The sequence below is a fragment of the Astatotilapia calliptera genome, chromosome 9, assembly GCF_900246225.1.
Source record: "Astatotilapia calliptera chromosome 9, fAstCal1.2, whole genome shotgun sequence".
NCBI classification, from domain to species: Eukaryota; Metazoa; Chordata; class Actinopteri; order Cichliformes; family Cichlidae; genus Astatotilapia; species Astatotilapia calliptera.
Window position 1 is genome coordinate 14649272 of NC_039310.1, and position 20759 is coordinate 14670030.

A 20759-nucleotide genomic window follows, 5' to 3' on the forward strand; every position below is an offset into this window, starting at 1 on the left:
TTTACCATTACACACACTACATGCACCCTTCTCCTCTACTGTGTGCAGTTGGGCCCAATCTGAATCTGAAGCCTCTGGGTAGTAAAAAAAATTCCGTTGGTTATTTATTTTTTTATATATGAGGAACTATGAGTCACAAAACTGAATAAAGAACAAGCTGAAAAAGTAATGTGTTCTGCTTGAGGTATTTTTATTTAAAGCTACATATCTGACTAGATGAAAATGTCAACTGGACGTGTAGAATTAAAATCTGATGCTGGAAAGTTGATTGTAGGGTATGCTGTGTTCAAGTGACAGGCACAGTGGAGGAGTGAGCATTCTCTGTATAAACCAGAGCCACTAAGAGGCTGCAAACATGGTAAGTGGTGAGATAAACTAATGAATTACACTTGACCTATGCACCCAAACAATCTTCTCCAATGCAATGTCAGAATGTAGGGAAGTGTTTTGGTGTGTGTGTGTGGAGGTGGTAAGGAAAGGGATTAGCAAGCATGATCTAACCCAAAGATGTGTTTAACCTCTTCTTCACCTCATTTCTTCTATCCATATTTCTTCCTTGTCCTTTTATCTTTGTCCATCTTTGAGTTTTTCGCAGTCTATGTTTGTACCAAGATTTCTGAGTGTGTTCGTGGTAAAATATATATATTTCTTCCAGATGATACTTTGTCCTGTATCCCCGAAGTGTGCATTAGTCTGTCTGCTTGTAAACACTAGAGATGGCACGATACCACTTTTTTATGTCTGATACCGATACCGATATGAATCCGATATAGTGTTTTTTAATCAAAACTGTTTTTTTTTTAAATATCTTGCTGCATTTTGTATAAGTTCACACTCAAGTTTAAAACAACAACTACACTAAAGCTATTCTGTTATACCTATATGCAAAAAAAAATAAATTTCATAGTTCAGCAATACTGATCAATCTAATAAACTTAAACCTACACCATCCTCACTATTCTGGTATTTTAAAGAGTACTTAGCGTAAATATTAAGCAACCTAACTAATAGGGTTCCAACTCCCAGCAACAACAAAAATAAATAAATAAAAAATAGGGAACCACCCCTCACGCTCCACCTCATGATGCTTAATCGACGTAATCAACCTTAATTTGATGCAGTGTGAAAAAATAAATGCACAGAAATCAATTATTTTTCAAGAAATATTAAATAGATTCAACATCTTTCTTCAACAGAACTGTAGACTGCACAGATGGTACCTTCCCAAAGGAAAAAGTACTATAGCTTACTAGGGTATATATATTAGACTTAATAGTCACTATATACAGTAATTGACTTCTATTCATTTTACATCAAATTAAAACTTTGGGTGTAAGATTCGGATAATTATTTATTAAAAGCTAGACATTTTAAATGAGAATAAGAAAGAAAAGTATGTCTTTGTGCCCCCTTTTCCCTGTTAATGCCCTATCGGCCCCCCTGGCTAAACTTTGCTAGATCCGCCCCTGCACAGTTACCAGCGTCAGCTACGTAGAAAAAGATCCTCGAGTAGAAAGTAATAATAAATAAATTCTAACAACAGCTGATCAAGCTTAAACGTGCTGCTGTTGTTCAGCCGCTGGTTTCCTCTTTCTGGTGCAAAGTGGGCCAAAAACAAACCAGAGACACGGACTCGCGACAGAAAAGCCGATCAGCTGATCATTAAGCAGTTTCATGATTGAAGTAGCAGCAAGAAGAGGCAGTTGCTCCATATATCGTTTGGTAAGCTTAACGCAGGAATGCTTTACAAACATTCAGAGATGGACTTACACACTTGCTTTACTTCTCTCGGGGATAACTTTGTCGGAGATGAAATGCCGGGTTGCTAGCGAAGCTCCAAATGCTATCCAGACCACCGACAGGTCCGGCATGCCACAGCCGCTCTATCACGTGATGCATACTGCTCCGACGTGCTAACGTTCTGAGGTGAGTTACGGCGTGTTGCAAGTTTTGTGAGGTGCTTTCGTGATATTTAATGGATCGGATTACATTTTTTATTTTTCTCCGATATCCGATCCAGTAATTTAGGTCAGTATCGGACCGATACCGATACGTAATATCGGATCGGTCCATCTCTAGTAAACACTAGAGATTCATGTTTATCTGTTAGGTCCGTGTGTGTCCTCTGCAGGTAGAGAGGCGATCTTTTTTCATACCGTCAACAGGAGATGGGTCCAGGTTTAGGGGATTTCAAACTCACTTACGTATTCTTCACATACCTCCCCCCTCAAGATGTGTATGCTGAAGTAAACAGAAACAGCGTGGATGTGTGAATCCTGCGGCCGTTTGCTGGGGTGAAAAATGATCCTAGCCGAGGGCGAGTGAGGATGGTTTCATGCCTCAGATAGAGAGAGAGGCTGGGATACAGAACAAGAGAGTGACAGAAAGCAAGAGAGTGGTGACGCAGAAAGTGGGGGAGAGCGAGAGAGAGAGGCTCCACAACTGTGGAGAAAGCCTTCATTCAAAATGCATGAATCTACAAGTCAGGTAATCACGAAAGAACATGCAAGGCTTCCACAAAGAAACCTCTGCAGGTAAAAGCACTCGATACTCAGGGCACTTAATGCACATAACACATAAATTAATAGTCACGTTGACTCACACAATAAAGACACATTGCAAATAAGACAACGAAAACCGACACATATGCGACATATCTCTGCAACATGGCCCCCTATTTGTTATAAAAAGCTGCCACAAGTCTCAATAGCAGCGCAGAGTACATTTGTGCATTGCACTCTTATTTGCGAGCTCTTATGCCAAGAAATGTGCACAAAGTACCTCACTTTGCGTTTGCATACGTGCGTGTGTGTGTTTGTGAACTAGATCGCTGCACAAGTGTGTCTGCTTGCTGCTTTGATATCTTTCACATTGGCAGCTCCGATATGAACAGCTGCTTTGATCCCATTCGAATCAGACAACATCACCCGGGTTCCTTTGCTGCTGCTCTAAACACACAGCCTGAAAGGCACACAGAGACAGAAAAGGAGGGGGATTCCTATTGTTTTCCAATTGCATTAGTTGCTATGGATCAGCGGTCATTCCATGTTCAGAGGAGCTATCTCCTGAAAGATGTTCTGTGGCTTTTTTGCCAACAGATTAATAAAAAAAATAGATCTGTCCATATTTAGATTTGATACGGCATTGCTTGTGTTTTGGGAACATACTAAAAGAAAGTGAAAGTATAAATCTATAACTCTTCCAGTAGAACATCCAGAGCAAAGAATCCCTGAAACCAGTTTGTTTTTTAGAAAACTGACAGAGAACTTGTACTTGATTTTAATATATGACAATACAACAAGGAGGTGAAACGCATGCCCTCTGGTACAGAACATAAGAATCGCACTTCTTAATACAGAGACTCTGAAATTATGGTAAATGCTTAAATGGGAATCCTATCCCTCCATTTTCTTGGTGACGTTAGTAGATAAAATGATTAACAATAAAGAAGGTGGAAAACTTCACATGGCTGTTTCAAAACTGACAATGCAGGCAGGGAGGTATCCAGCACCAATCCACCAGCCCCAGAAACAGCAGGAGGTACAGACTTGATAACATCATGTGATTTTTCAACAAATGAGATCAAACAGCACTCCTCGCTCAGGTGGGAAATCATGACTAAACAAGGTGAACGGAGTGCTCTAAGCGCCGCAGTGATGCACAGACAAAGCCTCATTTAAAGCGCTGAAAAATGGAAGAGGAGGTGCAATGAGACAGGAGGCCTGGAGCAATGTACAGCTATTGATATGCAGCAGAGAGCGCAATAAGGATGTGTACATACACACCACTTGAAGTCCTTCGGAACGGCAACAGCACAGGGAAAGTGGGGTAGTGAAATTAGCATATTCGTCTAATTGTTATTCATTTACACTGGCTCCATTTCCCAGTGCATTAAGTCCACATGTCAGATGTGTGCATTATATTTCTCAGCATGCCCGAGCATATGCTGCAAGGACAACTGACGGATATCAGGCAGCCCTCTGAAGTCTTGTCAAAGAAAACGCGAGCAGCAATAAAGTCACATAATCAGAAACACTGTTTTAAAATGAACCTGGTTAATTAAATAAAACCTTCTACATGTTTATGGTAATTTATGCTGTGTTGCACAGACGCTTCCTCTCTTTGGAGGAAGCACAGGGTGAATTAATAATGACTCACTTACACACAAGTTTTTCAGTACACCATCACAATGAGCCAACACACGCAAAAGCGTGACATCATCAAAGTGGAATGCAGCCATCATTACTACACCTGTGCTTTCCCTTAAGTGGAAAATATAGCAATAGCTTTGATCAGCTATTAAAAACTTAACTGATACTTTTATGTGTTTTGGTGAACTGCTACTCCATCAGTTATGTATTTATACTTTATGTTGATACATAAAATATTTACTGCATTTATGTGTAACTATGAAAACCTTTAAGAGTTTATGTTCCTAATTTTATTTGAACACACTCCTCTTTACTTCAAAACTCGTCCGTCCATCCATCCTCTTGTGCTTAACTAATTCAGGCTAATTGGGAGCTGAAGCCAATCTCAGGGGTCACAGTGAGAGAGGAAGGGTACACCCTGGACATGTTGCCAGTCTATTAAAGTCATTCAAAGACTTGTTTCTAATTTTCATGACATATTATACTTTGATTAAACACCTCATGACTCACTCAGCTGAACCACATCTGGCAAACTCGGGTGTTTGGAACAAGGTCAGCTCATGTCAAATATAATTTGAATCACAGATCTGGTAGACTGTAAATAGATATTTAGCGGAGTCAGCTTGTCTTTTATTATCAGCCAAAAATATTTGGCTTTATTTACAAAAAAAAAAAAAAAGGTCGCAGTAAATGTAACTGCAGCATGTAGTGCAGGGGAGTAGTGACCTACATACACTCAAAGTATTAGCCTGTTTTTTATAGCTTAGTGCCATTTCAAGCACATTTTGTTTTTCAGAATGATTCAATTAGTTCGATCACTTTTCTGCCGATCTTCTACGTTATATTACTGAAAAAACAAACAATGCCCCACTTAATATTAGAGTGGGCTGTATATGGCGCATGATGTACTCTGAGTTTGACATCCCTGCTTATCTATCAGTGACGTACCCTCTAGAAACTAGAGTCCTGTTCAGTGTGTTTCACCAACCTGTCTGACACCAATAACCATGCTCATGTCCATGTTCACACTCAATTAAACTCTCTTTTAGTCAACAGGTGCACCAAAACTGTATTTCAGAGATTTTGTGCTGTTCAGTCATTTCTAGAGGGAAACTGAAGCTTTACTTTTAAAGTAATTGTTAGTTCAATTAAGCCATGATTAATGGATCAGTGTATTTATTTAATCAGTCAAAGGATTTATGTTACAGTTCTTGCTCCTTGCAGATCCTTCTCAGTAGTCATTTTGCAGGATATATGCTTCTTAAATCCTTGTGAAATCTAACCCAACATTGACAGAATGTATAAAAATACTGGAAAATTGGGTTAAAAAAACCTAACTTTCATTAAAGGGACTCTTGGGTTCAAACCAAGGAATGTGCAATGAGTATGAAAATCCCGCAGCAATAATAACTTCTGTTACACTGCAGAGGGTTCACTGTGACAGGAGATCAGACAGGATGATCTGCCTGAGGGAAGGATGAGGGTGCAGAAGAGGAAGAGAAAAAGTGAGAGGTGAAGTTAGGATGAGAAAAAAAACTATTACTATTCATGCAATATTTTTCATTTCATGCCAAATTCTTGAAGATTTACAGGAAAAGGAATAAATTGTGATCTCAGTGTGTTGTGAAAGCCACTAAACCTAATTCATAACCAAAAACCAGAGATTGATTCCACTGATCTGCCAATCATTGAGTTCACATCTTCCCCTGCCAGTCCATCAGGATATCAGACATGAATGGCTGTACTGTGGGGTATCTCCCCTGCTGAAGATGTTATTGATAGATCACATCTGCAAAAGCAGTCATTGTGAAACAGAGTGAGTCAGTGAGGGAGGAGAGGGCTCAAAGGGAGAATGTGCATATTAAAATTTCTATTTGAGTAAGACAATGTGCAGTAGTTACTGAGCTACAAGGTCTTTACTTTGTAAATGTTAGTAGATGGATTAAAAGTGCTGACCTCAAATGACACGAGTAAAACACACAGATTCTCCAGCAGCACTGCACTAATAGCCACAAATATGTGAAGTCTGTTTAAACCATACTGGAGGATACAGTTTGCTTGATTTACCAAATCAATAATAAACTAAAAATGACTCATTTTCTTTTTTTTAGTGGAAGGGAATATTAGCTATAATAATTTTGCAGCTAATGTAAGAGGAGGGTCTAGATGCTAAGCTGCTATGGAGTTGGGGGTCCATGATGGAACAAAAGGGAGCCAACATCTAAAGAACAGCTTTGAGTGTTAAAGAAATGAGACATAAGAGAGTTCAAGTTACACTGAAGACTAAAGGTGATCATAGCAATTATTTCATTAGAATTGTAGAAACTCTGCTTCTGCCGTATACACGGTATTTCCACGCATTTTTGCACACGTTTTAATTAATGGACCCATTTGCCATTTTCCTAACAAAATGTAAAGAAATCAAGACTTTTGTGCAGTATCGTACCGCACCCCAACCAGACACTGTCAGGACTAAAGATTTACTCAAATGTAGAGGTTGAGTGGAAAAAATTTCCAATAAAGGTTTCCAATCGAACACACAAAAGATAGACTCGACTATAAAGCAGCATTAGTAGGTACTTTTCTGTCTCCATTTCCACTAACCCACAATGAAAAGATGAGTTTTATAGCTTGTGTTATAAACCACTAGCCAACTTACTGCACAAACTGCTTTATTTATTTATTTCCAATCACCTCGGTTCTGCAGGCTTGCTGTGTGAGCACTGAAAGCTGTAAATCACTGGCTTCACATGGAGCGTTACAACATGGCAGCCAGTTTCCCCGGTCGAGAAATTACAGGATTTTACCTGCTGGTACACATCAGATCACAGGCACTGCGGATTGTGCTGCTTCAGTGTAGCTCGCTCCACAACTGGACCTGGAGAGGTGCTCAGTTCAGAGGTGTAACTGATTCAGTCTCACCCACCTACACACACACACACACACACACACACACACACACACACACACATACGGAGGAGGCCTGGGATGTGGAGCCTGACTAGTGACATCAGAGAGACATTAATAACTCAGAGCCATAGCTGCAAAATAACACACTGGTAATAGCACAACTGACAGGAATTAGCACACCCGCAAGAGGGAATGTCCAAGGTTCTTTTTGTGCATGTGTGCGATCACATGTTTACCTGAATAATAGTGATTTATTGCTTTCAACAAGACCTCATCCCCTACAGAGAAAAGGCTTTTATGCTACACAAGGAGCCACACGATAAGAAGCACTGCAATACAAGCATTCACACTCACATGAACACACACACACACATAAATCCTTACTGGACAGACACACAGAGAGTGCTTCAAGGCTTACCAAACTCTATAGTAATTAGTTTGAGAGTAACACACACAAATTGCATTAGTAAAATTCAAGCAAGTACACTTCAATTAACGTGAGAAATATACCTGAATAAAACTTAAGTGGAACTGAAATGAAAAGGCAAGGAGTTTCTTTGAACCTAAGGCTACATCTAAGCTAAACCATTTTCCTTGCAAAACTCTGCTTTAATGAAAACTATATCAGTTTACAGCACATTTATAATTCCCACTTATATTAACTGTAAATACAGCTATATCATTTAGGTAGAGTGGGTATGATCCTAGACTCAGGAGATGGACCTGTAGCTTGCATAAAATTGACTTACTGGGGCAATTCGGCTACTTTTGGGCAAGATGGCCTGCTGAATGGTTGTTCTTCACGGAGTCTGCGATAAAACTCGACATTCAATTTTCCTGCGAGAACACTCGGATCGCTTGAAAAAAAGAAAAAGAGAGGCGATCAAACCGTCTAGACTGAAAGTTAGGGAAGATAAAAAGAAAACTCAGACAACGAGAAGGAGAAATTATTCGGTTTTAATAAACGTTTAAACTTTATTAGTCGATATCTAGAGAAGCGAGACCCAAAGGTTTTAGCTTAATCTGTAAGGATTAAGTAAACAGTTACTGAATTGTTGCTGCAAAGCAAACACACTCACATTGGAGCATTTCCCATTGGCAGACAAAGTCACAACAAATGAGAAACAAGTATCCACAAAAGGATGAAGAAATAGGAAAAGGCATGAGAGTCTGCTACTACTACTGTTCCAGTTTCATATGGGCGACTGACATCACCCATCTAAAAGTTTCGGCACATCCAGGCTCAAGCACAATCCCGGTGTTTTCAAACCACAACTGGGTCAGCAGAGATTCTTAAAAGTCCCAGTTTTAGATTAGTGTGCATGCTAAAACTAAAACATATTAATGTGGATGTACACTGGGTGCCGTAAGTGCGTTTGTGTGTGCATCTTGTGAGAGGCCGTGCGCGTGCCTACTGTCCCGGGTGACTCTATGAAATGCAAATTACAGGCAGGAGTTATGATCGACTGGTGGCTACTGTGTCAGCTGCGCTGGACACGAGACAAGGCTGTGAAGGAGGGAGAGAGGAGGAGGAGGAGAAGGAAGCAGAGAGGGTGATTAGTGGCTCTCTCTCCTGTGCCTGCAGCTCAGAGAGATGCAGGGTTTGTGAGCTGGTTCAGCTGCACTCTTGTTTCTGATAAAAAAGCTTCCCGGAAGTATGGGAATGTTCAGAGTCCCAGTTTAGTGTCAATTTTGGATGCTGATTTTAATAAACCTGAGCAAGTTTACATGGAATTATATTTCCCAGCAGTGCAAAATATGATTACACCCACATTAATTTGCATTACGGTTAACTGTGTTGTGTGATAAACATTCCAACCTAGAAACTGATAGTGCTGCACTGTGATGAATGAAAGAGGGGGTCGGGACTTTCATTGTTCACCCACTGAGGCTTGCAACTTTCTATTTAGGCTCTTTATTGGAAAACAGCAAGGAACCTGTCCTGCAATGCACGGTGCACCCAGCTGCTAGAAACCTGGCAGAAACATGGAGTAAACAAGCAGCAAGAAACAAAGCAAGACAGACATGCAAATGTCTTATTAAAAATGAGACACATTTCATCTGCAGCCTGGCGCTGTAGGGCACACCCTCCCCGTCTAAGACTATAGTCTTGCTCACCCACACTGATAAAAATACCCCCGCAAGGAGGACAGAAAAAGATCACACTGTGACTTGCTTCCTCTGCTAGCCGCAGGTGCTTGTCTGGCAGCAGCGTGAGAGTTCACTGAATTTTAGCACCGGTGTCTTAGTAAACACACACGCTATTGTTTTGGGATGATTTGGAGACGCTAACATAAATATTCATGAGCAAAAAATGTGAATGCAGTAAAAAAAAGAAAGAAAATTAAATCTCATGCTTACATTTTGTATTTGTGTGGAGGTGTTGATAAGGGGGAAGATTAATGGGTTTGGAGACAGGCAGGTGAAAAGTCAGAGAAACTGCACAGTCAACATAAAAGCTGCATATTTGAATTCATGCACTCTAATAAAACTGTAAAAGAAAAAAATATACAGCTGTACAAAACAACCTGTTTGTCTGGCTCTGTCAGACTAGAGTAAAAGCAAGACAACAATCTTCTTGTAACCCTGAAAAACCGGTGGCTGCCTGGTAACTTGACTGAATTTTTCCATTGCAAGTGGTTGTGGTGGCCAACTAGTTGCCCAGAAGCTACCTTTGAGCAACCACTTGTGATCACAAAGTGCTTGCACCTATCTTGAAACAACTGTTTCAGCTCAGACCGACTGCAGTCACTCTCAGATTGGCGAAGGTTTCTAAATAATTGCTGTCTAATTTATAAATGCAAACAGATGTGTGGTGGATTTTTGTGTGATATGTATAACTATGTAACTATATACACTATATATCTATGTGCACTGAACATATATATTTTAACTTTCATGTAGAGTCTTAAGCACAAGACATTTTGCTTCACCATGGTTTATTAAGGTGGTGCAGTAACAGGGCAGTTAATGCTGCTGAGAGTTCTCCTGCCTAACTCGCTCTCCAGCTAACTAACCTTCCCTAACACACACTCAACGATAAAATATCATACGATATAATCACACACACACACACACACACACACACACACACACACACACACACACACACACACACACACACACACACACACACACACACACACACACACACACACACACACACTTTGAACTACACTGAAGTGTTTTAAGAACCTATGTAGTTATAAGATTATATATTGATAATTAGGATTAATGTGTGACCTTTGACCATGTTGTGACCTATTGTCAGAAGGCAAAGCAAAGGGTTAACCTAAGGGTGTCCCTTTGGCCAGGGCACTCAGCTAGAGCCCTGCCCGTACCCTGGCCTGTACCTGACCTCTGCAGCTGTGTTTGGGCGCGTGGGAAAGTTACTCAGCAGCAGGGGGCGGGGATACTGGTCCCAGTATATTAGAGGACCAGAGGACACCCCCAGCACTTTTTCCCCTCTGCTGTTACTCTCTGTCCGTCTCTGTGTTGCTCTGCTGTCTGTGCTTAAGGCTGTACACCCGGGGTTTCGCTTTGCTTGCTTTCTGCTATGTAATTTTCTTGCTAAATGTCTGTATGTATTTTTCCTGCTGTTCGTATGATTCAGTGTATTAAACTCTGTTCCAAGAATTCTACTCTTTTACAGAGCATCTTTTTGAGTGTCTTGATTTTAATTGGATCTAAAGAGGTTGGATCTCCACATCGTGGGTGGGAGAAGGTTATCAAGATGGCTTCAAAATTTGCGACCACAGATGCCCAACACGTTGCAATCAATCTGAACCAGTCTACGTGAGTGAGAATAAATTTTTTGTGATGTCTCTTTCCTGCAAGGGACTCGAAACAGCTGGTTGCCAATTGGTTGTTTTCTGATTACTTTCCTATAAGGTTGAGCATCAGTTTGCAATTAAATTGCCATCCTGCAGCAGCTGTATCACTATTTGTGGAGGAATTTCAATTTCAAATCTATGCAGTTATGAGTTAATCTATGTGAATTTCTGTGTATGCTGAAGGTGACAGATTCGCGATTTTCACCAGTCTGGAACAGTTAATTACACTATTATTACAAACCGATTGCATGTCATTGCCAACTTGACCAGATTGCAACACAAACTGAAAGGAGACCGTTCCATCTTACTGCAGTTTTATCGAGACCAAAAGTCTCTTTGAAGACTGACTGCAAGTGGTTGGAGACCCCCGTCTTTGAAACAACCATGTCAAAGGCAACAAGATTACAGCTTCTGTAATTTTGGTCATGCTGCCTCTCCAACTACTGCTTCCCCTAGTGTGTCTGTAGCATTAATGAGCTACGGTGTAGAGGGGCTGTTTAAGAAAATCAATTAAACAGTTACAAGATTGATTTGCCTTAAAAGCTGAAATGATTTCAATATGGGGCTTTGTGGTGAGAACAGCACGGCAGCGTGTCAGCACAAGGAGATTTAGGCAATCAATAAATAGTCTACAATACACAATGGAAGAATGGGCAGGTGGAATCAAATGGCAGAAACAGACTAGAGAATTTGTCAAATGTCACGATTTTTAAAGGATCTAAACATGCTACTGATGCAGTTAGATTTCTATACAAATGCATTTTTATGCCATGAACAAAGTATTCACACGACGAGACCAGAGGCAGTAGCATCACATTCCTTTGGGTGAATCATCTGATCAGCACCCCTTCATCTCCTTTTAAATGAACCTATTGCTATGAGACTGACAACCTCTGTCAATCACAAATCTGAATCATTCAGATGTGGTGTGAACCATCAATATGGTTCTCGTTAGACATGAAAACAAACAGAAGGACCTCCCGGATTCACAAACAGCTTCTAGGACTGAACAGGGAGTGCTATTTGTAGCAGTGAGTGGATGTAACATATATGTGGATGTGTGAGGTTGCATGTTACCAGTAGCGACTACATGCTCTTTACGATGTACGATGCACAGCTAACGTCACATCGTAACTGCAGCAGCGCACATGGAAATGTCTGTTCAAGAGGACTCTGAGGTATATGTGCAGGGATCTGTTTGCGCTTGTTCTTGCTAATCTATAAGTTGCACAGTAAAATGATGTGCATCCATGCGTGATCTGATTAAAACATTAAAATTAATGGCAAAAAAACCAATTAATGTAAGTTTCAGCATGGCTTTCTGCTTCTCTGTGAATTCCTCATGCATGTGCTTGTGTGTAAGCCTCGCCTGTTTGCATGAGTGTTTGCGTACATGTACTGTACAGCGTAGCAGATGCCATAATCTCCTCAAAGTCATGCTTTAGGATGAGATTACGAAAACAGCACAAACATTTTGTCTGTTCGGTTTTTTTGTTTTGTTTTTTTGCAATTTCTGTGCAGACCAGCCCTCTGTGCATACACTGCCTGACAACTCTATATAGAGATGCACAGAGGAGCCCCTATAGTTTAAATGCAGGGAGTTGCAGTAGCTCTAATGTAAATGTGGAAAAGATGGATGAAAAGAGAATACTAAACTAAAAGCAAGAGAAGGCTGGGGGTAGCAGAGTAGCAAGTATTTTTTCCAAAGGCAGAGACAAAGAGAAAGCAACAAAGCGATTTGTGAGACACAGCAAAAGGAGAATTTACTTGCATTTCCACTCTTGAATAACTGGGACAGGTCATTTCCTCTTCTGTCATTCCTTTTTCATCCTTCTGCCCTCCCTTCTTCTTCCTCTCTCTTGACCTTACTTACTCCCTCTCTGCCCCTTTAACATTCTCACCAGTGCTTGGGTGTAGAGCCGAAAGGAGAAAAAAAAAATTACTTTTCAGTTCCCGCTAAAATGTTTTGACTTCTCCGATAAAAACCACTGGTGTGTGGCAAGTGTGATTATACTATGTGTGAGCGGTTGTGTGTGTTTGAAGACCATGGGCCGAGGATGCCGTTAATTTAACCAGGCTGCAAAATGGTCATGCCTGTCCCATCCGTTCAGGAGGGGACAGATGCGTTTGGTGCGTGTGTGTATACATATATATATATATGTGTATGTGTGTGAGTATATGCGTGTTTCACAAGGCTAGAAAGGTGTTATTACAAAGCTGCCGAATCACTGAGTCTTCTCTACAGATACCATCTGCCATCGACACGCAACCATTTCTGTGGTTGCCCTGAAACATTTATGCAACCCATTACAACATCTATGTCAACCAGTCCTGCTCACACTTAATTAACAAACATATAACCGATGCACGTCCTCATGTCTGCTTGCATGCGAGCATAAGTCTGCCTGGATATACATGCATACATTCTAATAGGCATCCATGTGTGAGTGGGTGACTTTAGCCTCTGAGTGCGTCCATGTGTGCAATGATTACAAATCTGCTTTCCGTAGTTGGATCACACTTGTGGGCAGCGTGGCCACGCCACTGTGAATGTTGATGGACAGCCGGTGAATGCGAGTGAGAGCATTTGGCGGTTTGTTTCCTTTGCGAACAGATTTTGCATTTAACCAGAAATGGTTCAAAAAGAGACAAAACCCATGAAGTTTTTTCAACTCGTGAGTTTGACTAACACTGTATTTCATTCGATGTTTTCTCTAATGAAAATAGTGTTGATGAGGAGGTAAGTTGCATCGAACCGGTGCATTTCTTGCAATCGTAACTAATAGCTATTTCTGAAAATCAAATTCCAGCCTTCTCTTCCCAGTGAAAGCTGTTCCAAACGACATGACTCCACCCAGAGAGAGTAATTCATGCTAAAACCAGATTTAAGCTTGTTTAATGCGCTAATGAAAAGTGCTGTATTTATATGTAGCTGATAGACGGCAATGCTGTGACATCAGGTCCATCTGTGACTCAGTCTAAAGCTGTAATGAGAACATTACAGAGCCCCCAGCAGAGGTACACACACACACACACACACACACACACACACACACACACACACACACACACGCGCATTCAAAAGGAAGACAGACAGAAAGAAGAAGATGATGAGGGGGAGAGATGATCGATGCAAATCTTGTCACCTCCTTTGACTACCATCACCTCTTTCCCTCCTTCTCCTCCTCTTCTTCGCTGCCTCTCCTGCTCCCACTCCTCCTTCTCCCTCCTGTCTCACACACCAGGACCGAGGGCAGCGGATCTAACTCAATACACCATGCAGCAAAAATCAATGACAGACAGAAAGAGACAGAGCTAGGCGACTGAGGGGATGAAATAAGGCGAGGGGCGGCGTAATTTTTTTTTTCGGCGGCTTTGTTGCGCTTTTAAATCCTGTCCACTCCTATTACCCTAACCCTAAACACACACACACACACACACACACACACACACACACACACACACACACACACACACACACACACACACACACACACACACTCAGAAAATGCTAAATGCAGCACATATACACATGCCTGCTGTTTTTTCTGGAGTGTTGCTAATATTACAACAAAAAAATTACACCTTTGAAGACATCACCTCATACAAAAGAAGCTTTTACAAGCTGATACTTAGAGCCTAAACACACACATATATATCATATCCCAAACCCCACTGAATCCACCACAAATGGACTCACACTTTGGCGTTGTATTTTCAACAACCTGCTCAGACACAGAGAGTTTAATATTCATCTAATGGCAAGTCGGGACACACGAATAACTCCCAAGGCTTTGGACAAAACTGCATGCATAAACAGCCCAAAACAGACACAGACACATACATATGCACACACAGCAGTCATTTGCAAATGCAATTGGCTCCGGCACGTTCCCCTGCATCACACGCTCCTGATTGTTTTGGTTTTTTTGTCCTTCAAATCACAAACATGCATTGATTCCTTTAAAACCCTGACTTTTTTGTTTGGGAGAAAAGCAGAAAGAAATCATTTATTTTACTGTAGAAATTGGGTCTTTTTATGTAAATGTGAAATCTGCTGGAGAAAAATGGACACGTGCCAATTTTCATCACCACTGCCTTGTTGTATCTCTATTACCAACAGTTCATATCAACAATCGTAACATTTATTTTATAACTTTTCTCCACCTTTTCATTAACTGCCCTGCACTTTTCCCCTTCATCACCATATTAAACATGCAGAAAAATGCAAATGGAAACAGGGATGTTTCAGTAAGAAAGGATTGGACAGTATGATGTTTAAAAAAGCAGCAAAACAAAAATCAGAAAAAGACTCAAAACACACCCATCCTTAAGGCACTGTCACCATCAAAGTCCACCTTTCCCTCTCGTTCATTCACTTTTCCCCATCTGTCTCCTTCAGAGTCAGTATTCCTACAGCCCTCTTCCTCACTTAATTTTCTTTTCTTCTTTCATAAATTCCCTCCCGTTTACCCCCCCATCAATTTTCCTCTTCCTTCAGTCTCCTCCAGCCAGCCAATTCATAGCTTCTCTCATATCTCTCACCCTCATTCATTCCACTGACCTAATCTCCTCTGCCTCTGCCCAGGGTGTGTATGTGAACGTGTCTGCGTGGAAACACTAACCTGCCCTTCTGGCACGCTGAGCAGAGCCACGCTTTGTCCCTCTTGCTGTAGGTGCAGCAGGTCTTGCAGACGTTGTACTGGCAGTCCGGGCACTGGCGCTTGGGGTTGAGCAGGAAGGTGAAGGGCGCGCAGCAGCGGATGCAGCAGTGCTCGTTGAAGCGGTGCTGCTTGGAGAGGATGGAGCATCTGCTGCCTTCCTCCGCCAGCTCCTGCTTCATCTCGCTGAAACCGGGAGAGCGAGAGGGAGAGAAAGCGAAAGAGAGAGAAAGAGAGAGAGAGAGATAGGATGAGGGGAGGGAGGGAGAGAGAGAGAGAGAGGGGGGATGTGAGCGCCTGGTTGAGAGGTAGGACGTGAAAACGGCGGAGGACGCCGCGATGCAGAGTGAATGAAAAAACTGTGGCAAATGAAAAATTGGGCGGTGGGGGGTGAACAAGGGAAGGGCAGAAGGGGTCAAGGGTTTGGTGAAAACACTCTGCTGCTCCATGTTTCTGCCTCAAACGCCTTCTCTTTCCCTTACGCCGATTTTGTGGAATTAACGTGATGGCTGACATTTCAATTTGCGAGGACCTGTCATGCCTTTTTTTTTTGCACTTCAGTCGGAACTCCGCTGAGGACAGCATGTCATGCGCATCCAAAGCATCAGATGAAACTGAATTGTAGTTTGTTAATCAAGATATTATGAGGTTTGGAATAATTACAATAAACTGGCTTAAATCGCAGTTAAGTTGAAGGTCAATACACACAAATCAGCCTGACTGGGAAAAAAGGAGCATAAATAGAAAGCCTCTGATGAGTTACTCAAACTAAGGTTTAAAATCACATAAGTGATGAACAAAGACTCGCTGATCACATCAGAGAACTGTTTCCACTGATCAGCAATTAGGAATTAGGCTAAAAAGTTGAACAAAACCAACTGAAAAAAACAAACAATAATCCACAGTCTCAGCTGACTCTGACAATCCTACAGCTTCCAAAAATTAAGTGAGACTAAATTTATATCCTTCACCTGTAGCTGGGTATTAAGCTTATGAGAGAGACAGTATAATACGGACTGTTAATCAGTGTTTTAACCAGCAAAGCATCTTTCCTATCCGAAGCCTCAAGTGTTCACATTAACTATGCACATGGGTTTACCTCTGCAGGATTTGTGCTTACTGGGCAAAATGCAAAATCAGCAGAGGCTACAATAAATTATGTAATGGTTCGCATTTGTATCATAAACACATCCTCATCATCATCATCATCATCATTCGATGTTGCACTTGTGTCAGCTATATTTAAAATGACCCTCAGTGAGAAGGAGAGCTCGAGTAAGAACACATTTATCCATGTTTACATCATCAGCCATCACTTGTCATTAGGCACGAGCGGCAGCTGAGATGCAGAGATCGAGATGTTGCTGCTGGCGAGGTGTGAAAGTGAGTTCAGCTTGAATGGGCAGCGGGTAAATTATTTAAAGCCTCTACCCTACCCTCAACCAGGTCACGGCCTACTGAGCTTACGCTGATCTCACAGATGCACACATGTGCATGGCAGATGGGGCTTATATGTGCATACCACAGGCGTTAGAAGTATTCTTTACACCACAGAGTCAATCCTAACCAAACCACTAAGTCATACATGAAAAATTAAGTAGGGAGCAAAAAGTGTGGTGAATGCAGCATATTGCAAATTTCCTGTGTGTATTTTGTGTACATGTTGTGTCGAACCAGCGGGGACCCTGCACTCTCCTGCTTCCCTAAGTTATTAACGCTGCTCCTCGAGCAGATCTCCTCTGCCGCCTCGCTGATTGCTTTTCCTATGCATCATTAGACGTAGCATAATAACAAGACGAACCAACCATTTCATATACAGCACCATGTGAGAAAGAGGTAGGTTTGGGGTGACGAGCGTGGGCATTGCATATGGACACGGACGTAAACAATTATATACAAAAAACGTATTCAAAAGAAGGCTTTCATAGTTTTGCAGCTGGCAAATATTGGTTGCACTCAAATTAAATGATAAATGAAAATATTCAAAACACATTTATGTGCGCAAAGAAAAGCAAGGGAAATATATGCTGAGAACATTAATATCTCAATAAGCTAAAGAGGCAATTGCCTGGAAATCATTTCCCTCAATCCTGATTATGATCAGGATCCATTTTGCCTTTCTGCTTTCGTGTTATGGGTTTAATGAGCAGCCCAGTTAGACTGCAGCTAGCTATAGCCATTTAATTAAATGATCGGGCAAATGTACACATATCCAAAGACAAAGAGTGCTCATCATGCCTGCTATCGCTTCACATTACCTCATTTCCCTGTTAATGAGACATGAAAACCTGTGCTCAGTGCAGAGTAATCGGTGTAGATACATGTGGGTCATCCAGGTATTAGCAAGGCACAATTGGTCTCAGTGAGAAATAACACAAGGCGCTCTCTATTCACAAAGCAGTGTTTTGAGTTACTGATTTTTAACAGGTGTTTGGCATACAGCTTATAATATAATAATAATGTGCTGGAAATATTATAGCATTACATTTTAAAGAATGCTCCAAAATTCCTGCTAACGGTTGATAGCTCAGGCATGCTAGAGTAAAAAAATAGAACTGCAAGCTCCTTGTGAAAGAAAAGAGGAACATCTGCCATTGCCTTGTGCTTGCATTTAATTACCAGCTCATTTTTGATCACAGGGTGGTTGGCAACCCGTCTCCAAACAGTCATGGTCCACCTCAGAGGATCACTCTCAGACAGACTGGCGAAAGTTTGCAAATAACCGCCATCTACTATATAAACACATGACACAACATGTTGCAGTCAGTCTTAGTCAGTCTGCAGCACTGAGAGCAACTTGTCTGAAACGAGTCTCTTTCAAATAGGACACTCTGGCTGCAGACTGGTTTATTAGTATTTGTTATTCGGTATATATGCCTATATAAAAGATTATCCTATATAAAGGATTTCTGTTTCAGATCTTTGGGTTTCTGACTGAACTCTGAATGTATGGAGTTAATGTGAAGGACGATGATAACAAATTTGCAATTTTCACAGGTTTATCATAATTAATTGCCATATTATCACAAACAGATTGCATATAATGGTCAACTGGACCCCATTCAGTCAAACTCATAGCAAACTGACCTCATCTTAACAGTGTTTCAATGCACCAACGTCGCGTGGAAGCTGACTACTGACTACGACTGAACGGAGACCTGATCCCAGTCTTCAAAGGAACCATTTCAAAGGCAACAAGGTCGCAGGTTCATTGCACAGTAATTTTGCTTGTTTTGAATCACTGTTTTTCCTACTGTACTAAGTTTACTAAGCTACAACACAAATATTTTGTTTAAATTTCTGCTTCATCTTTTTGGTCCAATGTCGTTGTCTTCTTCCAGTTGCTCCCTTTAAAAAAAACAACACACAAATGTGCGAAATAGTTAATAACTGGACTTTGTGGTAACACTGACATTTTCTTTTAACCCAACTCAGAGTACATTGCTTTTATACATCTTCTCTTGCGCTATGCAAAGAGATTTATCTCCTATATCGCAGTCTGAGACATTCTTGTTGATCTTTAATTGATTCACACAGAGATCTTTGGTTTAATAAGAGTGTTGTGCTTACAAAAAGCTCCATAAATAATTCAATAATGAGGGTGAACTGTTTAAAATTCACTCTTTTATCTTTAAAGGAGGATAAAATACTACATTTTTATTTATTAAATAAGGTCAGTCACTCATTAAAATTAATCGTATTTTGTCAATCAATATGTGTATTGCACTACTATAACAGAATGGGCTGAGAATGTTTGGGAAATGACAGTAACCATTAAATGAATTTAAAAACAATATTTATATAGTTACAGAGCCAAACTGTTGATTAACCGTCACATTTATCAATTTTACTTCATCTCGGCTCAGTTTATTTTAGAATAGAATAGAATAGAATTCAACTTTATTGTCATTGCACATGCACAGGTACAGGGCAACGAAATGCAGTTTGCATCCATCCAGAAGTGCTTAGTGATATAGATATATTACAATATATATTAGCAATAATATAGATATGTAAGTATATTACAGAAATGGGTCTATTATGTTATAATGTACACGGTATGAAGTATGTTGTGAATATTCTATAACTATAAGTATGTACAGGCTGTAGTGAGTACAAGCTATGTACAGGCTATGGACAGGATATAAATATGAAAAACTATACAGAATATGAAATAAATAACTTTACAGAAATCTGAGATATACAGCTATACAGAAATGGGAACTATGCAAGTTGTAAACAGTTGTAGGGTTAAAAATTATCGTATGTACAGAATGATTGTTTACACAGGGCTATACAGTAGTGCAGTTAAGGTAAGTGAGGGTGTGGATAGTTTCTACAGAGGCTATATAAAGTGCTAGTGGTTGTGAGTGGTGGTTCACTCCATGTTATTATTGTGTGTTTGAGGGTACAGTTGTCCATTGTGTGTGTGTGTGTGTATGTTCAGTCCATGAGTTAACGTGGGTCAGATGTCAGGAGGCAGAGTTCAGGAGTCTGACAGCTGTGGGGAAGAAGCTGTTCCGGTACCTGGTGGTCTTAGTCCGGAGGCTCCTGTAGCGCCTCCCAGAGGGCAGGAGGGTGAAGAGTCCATGTGATGGGTGACTGGGGTCTCTGATGATTTTCCCAGCCCTTTTCAGACACCGCTTCCTGTAGATGTCTTTTATGGCAGGAAGTGGTGCTCCGGCGATGCGCTGGGCAGTTTTCACGACCCTCTGCAACGCCTTCCGGTCCGAGGCAGAGCAGTTCCCGTACCAGACTGTTATACAGTTGGTCAGGATGCTCTCGATGGTGCAGCGATAGAAGTTCACCAGGATGTCTGAGGACAGGTGGTTCTTCCTCAGAGTCCTCAAGAAGAAGAGGCGCTGGTGAGCCTTCTTGACCAGCTTGGAGCAGTTGGTCGTCCAGGTGAGATCCTCGGAGATGTGGACTCCCAGGAACTTGAAGCTGCTCACACGCTCCACAGCCGTCCCCTTAATGTGGATGGGTGGATGTGGGTCAGCATTCCTCCTGTAGTCCACGATGAGCTCCTTGGTCTTCTCGGTGTTAAGACTGCCAGGTAGAGCAGGTTAACCACTAGCACTGTATTCACACCATCTCTGGGTTTCCTCGCTGCATTTGAAATGCGTATAATATAATTAATTACTGAAGCCTTCCTTAATGTCAACATGATTAACTGTAGCAGCTCTGCAAAGTTCTACAGGTGC

The 20759-nt window shown here is 41.2% G+C and overlaps 1 protein-coding gene across 6 annotated transcripts in view; it reads right to left on the reverse strand.

The window, feature by feature from the left end:
• myripb (myosin VIIA and Rab interacting protein b) overlaps window positions 1-20759 on the reverse strand; it is a 127958-nt gene that overhangs the window by 41490 nt on the left and 65709 nt on the right. For 5 of the 6 annotated variants that reach the window (XM_026179407.1, XM_026179410.1, XM_026179408.1 and 2 more), the window contains one exon: window positions 15520-15741. In XM_026179407.1, the coding sequence (XP_026035192.1) occupies window positions 15520-15741 (222 nt within the window). Of the gene's footprint in view, window positions 1-15519; window positions 15742-18174; window positions 18194-20759 lie in introns of those variants that run through there. The other variant, XM_026179411.1, reaches the window with a different exon arrangement.